At 36.0% G+C, this 11,727-nt stretch overlaps 1 protein-coding gene across 11 annotated transcripts in view; it reads left to right on the plus strand.

Moving 5' to 3' along the window:
- EPB41L2 (erythrocyte membrane protein band 4.1 like 2) overlaps nucleotides 1-11,727 on the plus strand; it is a 203,574-nt gene that overhangs the window by 131,210 nt on the left and 60,637 nt on the right. For all 11 annotated transcript variants that reach the window (XM_023529810.1, XM_023529815.1, XM_023529812.1 and 8 more), the window contains exon 5: nucleotides 7,996-8,038. In XM_023529810.1, coding sequence (XP_023385578.1) covers nucleotides 7,996-8,038 — 43 coding nt within the window. The remainder of the gene's footprint in view (nucleotides 1-7,995; nucleotides 8,039-11,727) is intronic.

Here is an 11,727-nt window from a genome sequence, read left to right on the forward strand (position 1 = left end):
CCAGATATAGCAACTGAAATATGGCCGGTGCACCTGAGGAAGTGAAGTTAAATTTTATTAAATAGTACAAATTTAAATTTAAATAGCCTGTTGAGACTGATGGCTAGTATGTATAACAGTACAGAGAGGCTACCAGGGATTTGGAGGTTGACATTTTCTTGGATGGAAAGAACTTTGACTTTGTCTATGGAAAAGCCCACGAAAAGGTTAAGGTTGAAGAGAGAGGAAAGTGAAGATAATGGAAGCTTCCATAGTCAGGATAAGCCTTGAATAAAGAGGACGACCTCATCCCAAGTCTGCAAGAAGTAAGATAAGAAGGAGTGGTGCAGTTTTAAATAAATCCAAGTTAAGCAAAGTGCTGCGTAAAATCTCAGAAACAGGGTAAAATCATCCACTGAGAGTAACTAGGGTAGTAGTGGGGACCCAAAGATGCAGATTGGAGATCATACAGTCGTGATGGCAGCAGAATATTGGTGTGTTTTTCTCTAATTGCCATCTACAGTTTGGGTGTGATAGTGAAGAGATGAATTATTAAAGGGGTTCCCAGTTTTCTGTGTTCACAGTGGTTATGGTAAGAGGACGAAACTCGTGATGCTGATGAGATGGTAGTGAAGCTGAGTGCTGATTCTTCATCAGTTCACAGGAAGGAACATAACTGAATCTGAAACGGGCTGATAGGTGGGGAAAAATGGCTAGGGCCAAGGAATCAAAGTCCATAGAAGTAGATGATCAGGTACAGTGGAAATAAATGGATAGAAAACTTGGGAGAGGAGACGATTGCATCCGAGAATGAGATGATAAAGTCTGATGAGGTGGAGAACTCTGTGTGATGACAGGACCAGTTGTTCAGCCACGAAAAGAGATGGCTGATAAGGAGAAGGCAAGGTCATTAGGGCAGAGGATATTAAAGTAAGATTACGTATAGGATTCTCATTGACAAAAAAAGGCTAATGCTAAACAAGGAACTCATAATTCTTATTTACTTTGTAGCTTCACTTATGAAATGCAAGATGAAAGTGCTCACAAATTTAGACATGCACTTTGTTTTCTAGGCATGAGCTATAGAACATTGGGAGAATAAACAGTGGAGTGTCCTTTCTGAAATATTCACTTTTTAGAATTTGAATGCTCAAATGTAATTGGCAATATAATTATTCATATGAAACCTGTTTGCTTTCATAACTTTTGTATTACATATTTTTTTATTCCTCTCACTTGTATAGACAAGATTTCAGTCCTTAAGACATCAGGCAAAAGAACTGTTATTTTTCAGTTATAGACTTGTATGGTGTCCTATTTTCCCACAGATTAAGCTGTACCAGCTGAGCTTAATCAGTCCTATTTTGTTTGAAACCCATGCAGTTTCAACAGTAGGATATACTTTAGGATACAGGAATTTAAGATGCGTTCTCTTTCATGCTGAATATTATTTGCATTTATAGAAGTTTCAGTCACTTGCCATTTCAACATATTATAAAGTAAAGGTGAGGGTAAAGCCGTGGTTATTTGTGTACAAACTTTACATGGAGAAAAATATCTAAACTTTTGATTTTTGTGTTAATACTCCATTGTTTTTCTCATTGTTGAGACCTTGAGTTGGAAGACTTTCAATTCACTTTTGAGTATGAAAATCTATCATTATTAATGTTAGAACTTTATCATATCAAGAACTCTTATGTAAACTTCACAATGGAAAATGTCATTAAAATATGTCGAATCGAGCAATATATTACTCTTTTATATATGAAATCCCAAGTCCATAGAATTCTTATGTCTACATGGAACCATCATTAAGAATTTTGGACTGTCTTTAAAGTGGAAAAAGATTGTTTTGAATTTTTGATGTTAATAGAGTTTGGCATCTGACCCCAGGATTATAATGTCATTTTGCTTCAAGCCATATTGAAAGAGGAACCTATTAGAAGTAGTTGATAGTCACAGCTAACTTTTTAAAAATTGATTTAAAGCTCTTGCCTGATAGCCAGAGCATTTCTCCCCAGAAACTAGAACTAAAAGCTCAAATGTTAACCTTTTTGTCATACGTAAACTATTCTTTAATAAAATTCTATATTCAATCCAGTTACGCCTTATAATACCATAGACAGAAGTTGAATCATGTTCTACCAGATGTACACCGACTGTTTAACTGTAACATAGAAAGCCTGTAACTTCACAGCTAAGCACCAGCATTATAGTAATAGTCTATTAGACCTAATTTAGGCAAAGGTATAATAAAGGGAATCTGCTTTAGTGCTATAAATTCTTAAGGGAAAAATGCAGATTTCAGACAAACTTACTCATACTGTTAACATTTAGAAGTATGCGTGAGTTTGGTTGAATTTAATTTCTCTCACCTAGCCAAATTGATAAGCACCAAAAATGAATGAGGAAGGTATGGCTAGGCATTTTGAAAAACTTTTAACTGTGGAATCTCAATATCCATCCTAAAGGAGAATTAGGCAAGATAGATTTTATTTTGGGAGGTGAAGGGCAGGGTAGTGGGACCTAGAAGGTAGATTTTGTGACTGTATTTTGAGTCGTTATCTAGGTCTAGTGTGGTCAGTGGCTGGTGACAGGCAGCTGCACACTAAGACTGCCAGTGGGATGCTGCCGGTCGATGGGCCTGGTTTCTCATCTTTGTCAGGCGAAAGTGGAATATATAGATCTTGATATTGTTTGAAACAGCTATTTAGTGTGATGGAAGGAGTTTACTTAGATGTGGGAATGTGGAAGCAGTGGCGTTCTCGGATTTTCTGCAGGATGCCGTCAGCAATTGGACTACTTAGCCAGTGAAGTCTGGGCATATCTATCTGACAGGCCAGTTAAAGGACTTGAAAAATGTCTCTTTACACATGACTTTCGGGAAACGACAGGAATTTACATAAAAAGGAATCTAGGGCTCTACTACTCAAAGAGTGGCCCAGGAACCAGTGACCTTGGCACCACCTAAAAGCTTGTTAGAAGTGAAGAATTCCAGGTCCTCACCCTAGACTGACCAACTTGCAGCCTGTTCTTTGACGAGATTTTCAGGTGATATATGCAAACCTTTAAAGTTTGAGAAGCACTGAAATAGGGGATTAGATGTTCTTTTGAGGTGGCAGAGAGGATTATAGGAGTTTAGAAAGTCAGGAAAGCCAAGGGAGTAGGGGGCCCTCATAACCCAAAGTGGCTCATGATTCCAGAAATGTTCCAGTACTCATAGCCACTTAGGTGGGAGTTAGGCCATTCCCATTCTGTTTGGAAATTTGGACCATAAATCTCTGAGAGTTTTCCTAACACTGATATCCTATAAATATAAATATAATGATTCATAATCAAGCTTTTGAATATTTTAGATGTTTCTGTTGTTAGTGGATAATTGAGAATCATCTTCATTTTACATTTTTTTTCTGAGAACCAATGTTAAAAATATAGGGACGTGCCAGAAGACTTGGCTGTTTTGCCCACAGATTTGTAGTGGATAGAGAGAGAGTAGGACTAAGAAGCTTCTCTGATAAACTAACAGAAGGACTTCTGTGTAAAAACAAAACAAAACAAAAAATAGGTGTATAGTTATTTGCTTCACTGCTTAGTTAAAAAAAAAAGTCTGTAACTTTTAAGGCAGAGTTTTTAAAGTTTTTAACATTTTTTTGTGCCATGGATTTCTTTGACAGTCCAGTGAATTCTATGGGTCGCTTCTGAGAATAGTGTTAGAATATATAATTGCAATAAAGCATACAGGCCTATAAAGAAAGCCATTAAATAGATAACATTCTCAAAATATTAAAGAATTTGTAGTAAAGTAATCATCACTATCTAGTCTCCTACTGTGATTTCAAAATGTTGATTAGCATAAATGACATTTCAAGATCTGTAACTACTGTAATTTGATATGGAACTATTTTTGATTCCTACAAGTGACAAAGCTAAAGGTACTCTTAATATTAACCAGATTTTCTTCTACATTTGTAATTGATGGTAATGCTAATTTTCAGTTTGAAGTCAGTGAAGTAAGGATGTAAGATTTTTTCTCCAACCGATTCATAGACTGTCGACTTAATAACACTGACACTCAGGACTACATTTTAATTCTAGTTTACTTCCATTGGAAGCCTGTGATAGGATTCCTTGTAAGTTTTATTAATTTATTTTACCTGATGGTCATTCAGAAGATAAATGCTTACTGAGCTCGTACTTTGGGTACAGAGTGGAGATAGGAAGCGGAAGGTGAGGAGGAGGATACCAAATTGAGTGAATGAATGTCCCTGCTCTTAAGTAGCTGGCAAAATACTTCTCTTCTAATAAACCAAAATAGATTTTATTGAAATCGAGCATGGATTTTAGCACTTTTTAGTTTTTCATTGTCGATTATACCTTAAAACTTGGGAAACACTGAGAAAATTCTTCTCTTGCCTGATCATGAATCGCCTGCAGCTGTCACTTAAAACAGAGATTCTCAGGCCCCTGTCCTCAAGAATGTTTTGGTATGTTTCAGGTAGATGATGGGTAAATCTGTTTGTTCCATTTAACAGATGTGCCATATGGATCCTTATCATTAGGCAAAATTTAGAAAAACTTAGCTAGGTAATACTTTCACATGATAGAAGCATTTGGACTAGTCATACTTGTAATCATTTTCATGAGAAGCAATTGTGCTGTTTATGTCTTGTCTTCATTTCCAGGAAGAGGCTTTGTAGAAAGGGCTGTTATTATCAGATAATTTTCTCTAAGGAAAGGGGGTCTGATTTTTATTTCTTCTGGCCCATGAATATAGTGATTGTATTTTGTGAACCCAGAGCCTGATTTATTAACTTTTTGTGGATATAAATGTTTTATAAATGTTAACTTTTTAAATATATTTAACACATTACCTTTGGAAATATAAAATTATGTGAAGAAGGGATATATATATATACACACACACACACACACACACACTCAAAAGGTGATAAGCCAATTTAATTTTATCATTGCAAAAAACCCATCTATTTAAGGCACTTGGTAAAGTACTTTATATAGGTACTTAATTTTCAGGAAGCATTCAAACGAATGATTGGTTAAAAAGAACTACCTAGTGAGGTGGATGTTATGATCCTCATTTTGCAGTTGAGGAAATTGAGGCTTAAAAGCTAAAGAATGAATCCAAGTTTATACAGAGTTGGTGGAAAGCCAAAATTTGACTCCGTGTATTTTTCATTCCGAAGTATATATATATGTGGCAGTCAAATCTTTTTTTTTTTTTTTAAAGAGAATAATCTATCATGGTGTGTACATATGTGCATTTATGTTATTCACTTTTTCCATCTTTTTGAGTCTGCTTCTTGATTCACCCAGCACTCCTCCTGTGTCAAAACCGAGAACTTTTTATTTGTTAAAGAGTTTTATGTCTACCATGTGTAATTGCTGATGCAGATAATAGACTTGTATTTCTTTTGAAAGTCATATTAAGTCATTATTTTGTTTTTTTACTTATGAATTTAAGACCCTAGGCAGTAAAATTATATCCCACTCGTGATCTAAGTACTTACTGGAACTAATTATTCAAATCAAAATAAATCTAATAAAATAATGTAATCTGTAGTCTTTTAAGATGACCACAGCATCGGGAGGGAGGAAGAAAGCAATGGGCAGATATTAATCAAGAGGTATTAATTTAGTACCTTACTGGTTGCCTAAAACTGTCAAATACTGCGAAGGATACAAGTAGTATGGTCTGTCCCGGCCCTTGCAAAGTCGTACTGGGGACGGGGAGACCTCCTTACGCCTTGGTGGGAGTGGTGCTCACTAGTGTAGAAGCAAATGCGTTGGCAGCAAAGGGAAAACCAGGTAAGCAAACGGAAGGAGGCACTTCTGCTGCTGCTGTTTGCTCGCTTCAGCAAACTCTGCCCACTTAGCCCTTAGATAGGAGTTTGAAAGAAAAGAAGCCATTGTAAATCTTCTAATATTGCAGCTGGCCATGTTGTAGAAAGTGGCCCAAGAATGACACTTGAGTCTGAATATGGCTGGCTGGTGCACAGAAACTTGTCACTCATACTCCTGGGTCTGTAGAGCTGTGTGACTCTCTCCACGCTGTGCAGAAACTGTCAGGGAACTTGTACCAAGGGGATTGGTGCTTCGGCTGAGAATGGAAGGTGCCGGATGGCTGGGACGCTGAGTCATTCCAGGGTCACTGAAGATGATGTTGCTTCTACCATCTTCCTCTTAGAACAGAGAGAGGTCTTTTTTGCTGTTTTGTAGCAGGCATCTGTATTAACTGTCACATGAAGAAACCCAAGATTTGAGAGAGTCTGTCTAGCCCTTTAAGACTAGTACTTTCCCCTGTACTCTTCTCTTTTTCTATGATAATGTTTTTTGGTTTTTTTTTCTTTTCAGTTTGGCACCAGTTGTCTCTAATTCAGTTTTTCTTGCTGTGGTTGTTACTTCCTTGGATGAAATGCCACAACACATTTGACTTCCTTTACCTCTCCCCCAGCCTCTCTACTGTCTGGGCTAGAGACTGAATGATGTATTTTTCTCATTTTTGTTCACTCATCATAGCCGGCCATTTGTGAGCCAGCTGTTGTGTGAGACAGCAGCTGCAGGGCAAGGAAGTTGAATGCCAGGCTCTTTTCTGAGGGAAGAATTAGAGCTTCTCCCTAACATTGCACTGGAGGTACCATTAGAAGGTCCTACTGGCTCGTCACATTGAGCCATGCAGCTGGGACACCACTAATATGAAACTGGATTAAGTTCTAATAGTTCTTTATGGAGAGGTTTGAGGATAACCAGTGGTAGAACAGAGCCCTGCTCACCTTGGATCCTTGCTGCCCTGAGTGCAGGCAGTGACTGGAGTGGTAAAACCCTTAGGGGTCTATGCAGCTTTGCTTTCAAATCATCCCCTTGTTACTACTTTTTAATAGTGTAAGCTAACGTTCTGTTGTACTAATTCAATATCTTGCTGAGACAGCAGGTTATTTTCTACATAACAATAAACATTTTAGTCGTTTGCTTTATATGTCCAAATAACATTCTGTTTAAGTACAGATATTGTATAATAAATTATTTTGGATACTTAAAGTGAATGAAATTTATTGTAAAGCCAATTATTTGAATCAGTTTATTGTATCTCAAAAAGGTACTTGTTCTCTTGTGTTAGCAAAGATAAAGTAAGGTGAACTTTAATAATGACTTAAAAGGATAAGGTGGAGAAGTATAAAAAAGCAAAAAAAATTTCTATATACTTATATAATTTTTTTAGATGTGTGTTTTGCCTATAGCTTTGAAAGACAAATATTTAATGTCTTTAAAGTAGGTGGTTTGAATCTAGAAGTTCGATCATTTTTGCTTTAGGATGTTATATTATAGTGGTTTCCTAGAATATTTTTATGTTAGCTTTCTCAAAAGGTAGAGATAAGGGGGAGTGAAAAAAAGTTCTTAAGGGCTGTGACTTCCAGCTTGGAATAAAGTTTTAAGCAGGAAAACCAGGAAGGAAAATTTCTACTCCAATCTGACAGCACTTCTCCAAAGCATTGCACAGTTACAGAGAAAAAGAAAATTTAAGGAGGAAGAAGAGGAAGAGTTGGCTTTAGGAGTTGAGATCATTGTTTTTACTGGAGGATACATACTTTTAACCAATAGATTCTGATTCAGATTTTATTCTTTATGAATTGGAGCTAATTATTGCTCTCATTTCAGTGTCCATGAGGGCTGTTTCCTGGTAGTTCTGCTATAGAATAAAGACTATGTGTAGATATATCATGTCTTGTCATTTGGTTAGGTGTTTAATTTCAGATCCCAGAAAAATGAGGCCCAAGAGACTCACCTTAAAAGTGTTTTAATATTTTATTTATTACACACACATTCAAAAATAAATCAATACTTAGCCCAGTGGAATGCTAATAGGTGAAACGAACTTCGGATAGGACTTTATTAAAATATGTTTGTATTTACTTAAGTGTGTGAACTCTAAACTGTTCCATTTTGGACTCTGGAATATTTCTCATGGGTTAATTAACCTTTATTTCCCTCCCCCCGCAGAACTGGCTAGATCCTGCAAAAGAAATAAAGAGACAACTGCGAAGTAAGTGTTTAAATAATCATACTTTGAAGTTATTAAGTTAATCTTTACATCTGTCTTTAATAAAATTCATGGAAATGTAAACTAGAATAATAAGATAGTGATAGAATGATCAACTGTATTTTGCATTTATGTCATATAGGAATTTAAGGATGCTAACAGTATTTTCGTGGAATCATGATTTAATTTTATGGATGGCTTAAGGACTCCCATGCTGGTCCAGAGGTTCTAGACTCATTGTCCTAAGTATTTCCTCATGGTGTCTGCCCCTGTGAAGTATAGATGATCTTTTTTCTCTGGGAATAAGAATGAAAAGCTGCTTTTCTATAACTTTTATTCTAGGTAAACCTATCACTGTTACTTTGTCTACTTAATTTTGGAAGCGTTTAATTAGTAAGGATATCATCATCTCTGGCCCCAGAGGCTTTTAGACGCAGTTTGTAGATGTCCTGGAGAGAGGACTGTGGGAAGAGAGAAAAGCTTGCAGAAAAGTCTTTCAGTCCTCTGCCGTCATGGCTTTCCCTACTCCTTTGTTCCACAGTCCAAGGCCACTTAAAGTGCTCTTTGAGTCTGGGTTTGCTGTTAGTTTTTTTCTTCCATTTCACCATTTGTTCTCATTGTAGACTCCCAAAGTAACTTAAATGTCCCACCCTAACCAGCTTCAGTTCCCTCTGTATGTTCTGCCTCTGCCTGTGGCTGACTTTGTGATTGATATCTGTGCCAAGAAACATCACCACAGAAAAATCTCCGATAGGGGATCGGGATATTTCATTTACTTCAGGGTATGTGATTGATTGAAGCAGAAAAGTTAGGGAGCCACTAAGAGCTGGAATTTTTAAACAGGAGAACAAAATTCTTACCAGCCCTCCTAGACCTTGGGCCCCAAGCTGTCTAGGGAGAAACTTTCCCTGAGTGTCAGCTGCAGAATGCCCTTTGTGCTGTCGGTTTCATTGCCGTACTTACTATTCCTAATGTCAAAACACTGGAACAAATCTATACTTTCCCTTCTGTTCCTTTCCATCTACCTACCTTCTGTCTCATTTTAGGTTCTCCACATTTTTCTTTATTTCTTTTTCTTAAATTATCTTTTTGGTAGTTTTTCTGTCATTTCCTTCCTTCTCTCTCTCTCTCTCTCTCTCTCTCTCTCTCTCTCTCTCTCTTTTTTATTCTCTGTGTGTGTATGTGTGTGTGTATCTTATTTTTTCTACTTTCTCTTTTCATAGACTCATCTTTCTTTTTCTTTATATCTTTAATTAGAGTGACCTTCCTGATTTGCCCAGGACTGAAGAACTGAGGGGTTTCTCAGAATGGGATTTTTAGTGCTAAAACTGGAACAGTCCCAGGCAAACTGGGATGATTGGTTACTGTATCTTTTGACTATTATCCCTGGCTTTCCTGCATTCTCTCCCTCCATCTCTCACACCCTCTCCCTCCCCCCTGCATTTATCATCTTCATGTTTCACCGTCTATGTTTGCATCATGATGGAAAAGAAGAGGAAAGAAGAGGAATGATTAGACACAGATATGTTATGCTGACATTATGTAAGAAACTGTACCAAAAAGCTTTAGAACTTTTTCCTTTGTCTCTTTTATAGTTATAGCATGCTCTCAAAGTACATGAATTCAGAAATTCAGAAAGGCACAGATGCTTGGTTCTTTCATTTTTTCTGAAACCAGACCTGCCAAGTGACCCAAACAGGAGAGAACAGGATAACCTCTGAAACATGATTGATGTTCCATTGAGTTGTTTCCTATGGTTTTGTTTTGGCTTTTGTTTGATTGTTTTTGTGTGCCACTCATTTCAGTGTCATGGAGATTTTCTAATTTTTTGGAAGGCAAAACTTGCTGATTATGAATCACAGTCTTATGTTTTGATTATTTGTGAAATTTTTTAGAATTATTTTAGGACTTTTGCCCTTGTGGTTTGGCAAGAGGAATAATAGTAACAAGTAGGATTGACTTTTTCGGACTATTGGAGCTCATGCTCTAAGTGGAATCCTGTATTGCCCTGATCATGAAAGTAAGCTGAGGAAATAAAGTTTTGCTGTTGTGTTTTACCTTTCTGCTTGTGTCGAAGTGGAGGAAAGAACTACTTATTCTATCCTGGCCCAGCTTCTGCTATAATTTATTGTTGCTCAGTTAATAGGCAGTTAGCAAAGATAAAAATTAATCTTTTTAATCTTTTTTGAGTTACTTTTAACAGCTGACAACCTATTGGTTCCTATGTAAAATTTGCTTTAAAAATCTTTATTTTCTCAAATGCATACAAATAAGACTATATAGATATATAAGACTATATTATCTTAGACTTGCCTATGATTAATATGTAAACAATCTATAGCTAGATGAACTTTATGTATAGCTAGATAAAAACTATAACATATAATTAAATTAAAACTTTAGCATTGTTGGTGCATTTTATCAATGTTACAGTTGGAAATATATCCTAAAATATATGTTATGTTAGAAACTTACCCCTGTAGTCATGTTCAGGGAAGCATGTGCTAGTGTTAATACTTAGCAAGCAAGTAAATATGGATCCATTAAAGAATGATAATCCTGTAATGACTTTGCTTAATTATGGCTTAGTAGTCGCCTGGAAGAAGTACATAAGCATCATGGCCAGCATGATGCTGCACGCCAAGAAATGACATGTCTCTCGGTATTCAGGAAAGTCCTATATCTCTTTATGGTGTTTTAAGTGATAAAGTGGAACTGAAATCTACTTCTTAAATTCAGCAGGATTGGCTTTATTAGAATAGTGATATAATGAACCAAAATCCAGCAAAAGTATCGTGTATTGTGCACAGCTGCCATTCGATAACTTTTCATTGACTCAGTGTGCTAATGGTTAAAAAAAAAAAAAAGATGACACATTGAGCAAGAGAATGGGATTCAAGAAATTTTTCTTCAAGTGTATAAATCAAAGCAACCATGAGGGTTTCAAATATATATAAAATGGAATATCACGCACACATACTTTTTAAGAAGACAGTTGGAAATACTGTGAACTTTGTGTACAACTCTGAATTCAGGCCATTGGAATTATTTGAATCCCTTTAGGAAAATAACACCTGCCCTCTCTCCAGAGCTGTGTGTATTTTTTGTTGTTTTTAAAGCCATCGAAAGCTTGATATATCTTAACTATTAATGTATAAATAGGTAAATACATGTTTTAACTTTTAGTAGGCCATTTATGACATGGTTATTTGCTATGTTCATTCTTTATGACATAAGACAGCAAATATATTATATATGCATATACTTGTACCTACTTTATAAAACTGGGAAAATAACTTTATTGTCTTAAAGTATTGTGACATTTTACCACTCTCTCTTCTTTGGGATATCTTTTAACACTACCTTCTAATAGCCCATTAATCATTTCTTGAAGAGTTGTAGGGATCACTTGATCATTATACTCCTTCTCCCAACAATGTAAAAATCCTAAAATGCTTTTTTTTAAGGGTGGAGAGTATTTGGCATCTAGAGATTCTGTGGTTAAAATAAATCTTATCTCAGAACCATTATGTGGAGGTTATGTTAAAATTTTTGCTTAATAGGTCACCAAACAAAAACATTGGTTGAAATATCAATAAACTTATATTAAAAAAAATGAACCTGTTATTCTTTAATGGTGGGTTATTTATGTAATTGATTTTTAATTTATTTTTTGTTTTTGTTTTTGTTTT

Source organism: Pteropus vampyrus, unplaced genomic scaffold, assembly GCF_000151845.1.
Source record: "Pteropus vampyrus isolate Shadow unplaced genomic scaffold, Pvam_2.0 Scaffold43, whole genome shotgun sequence".
NCBI classification, from domain to species: Eukaryota; Metazoa; Chordata; class Mammalia; order Chiroptera; family Pteropodidae; genus Pteropus; species Pteropus vampyrus.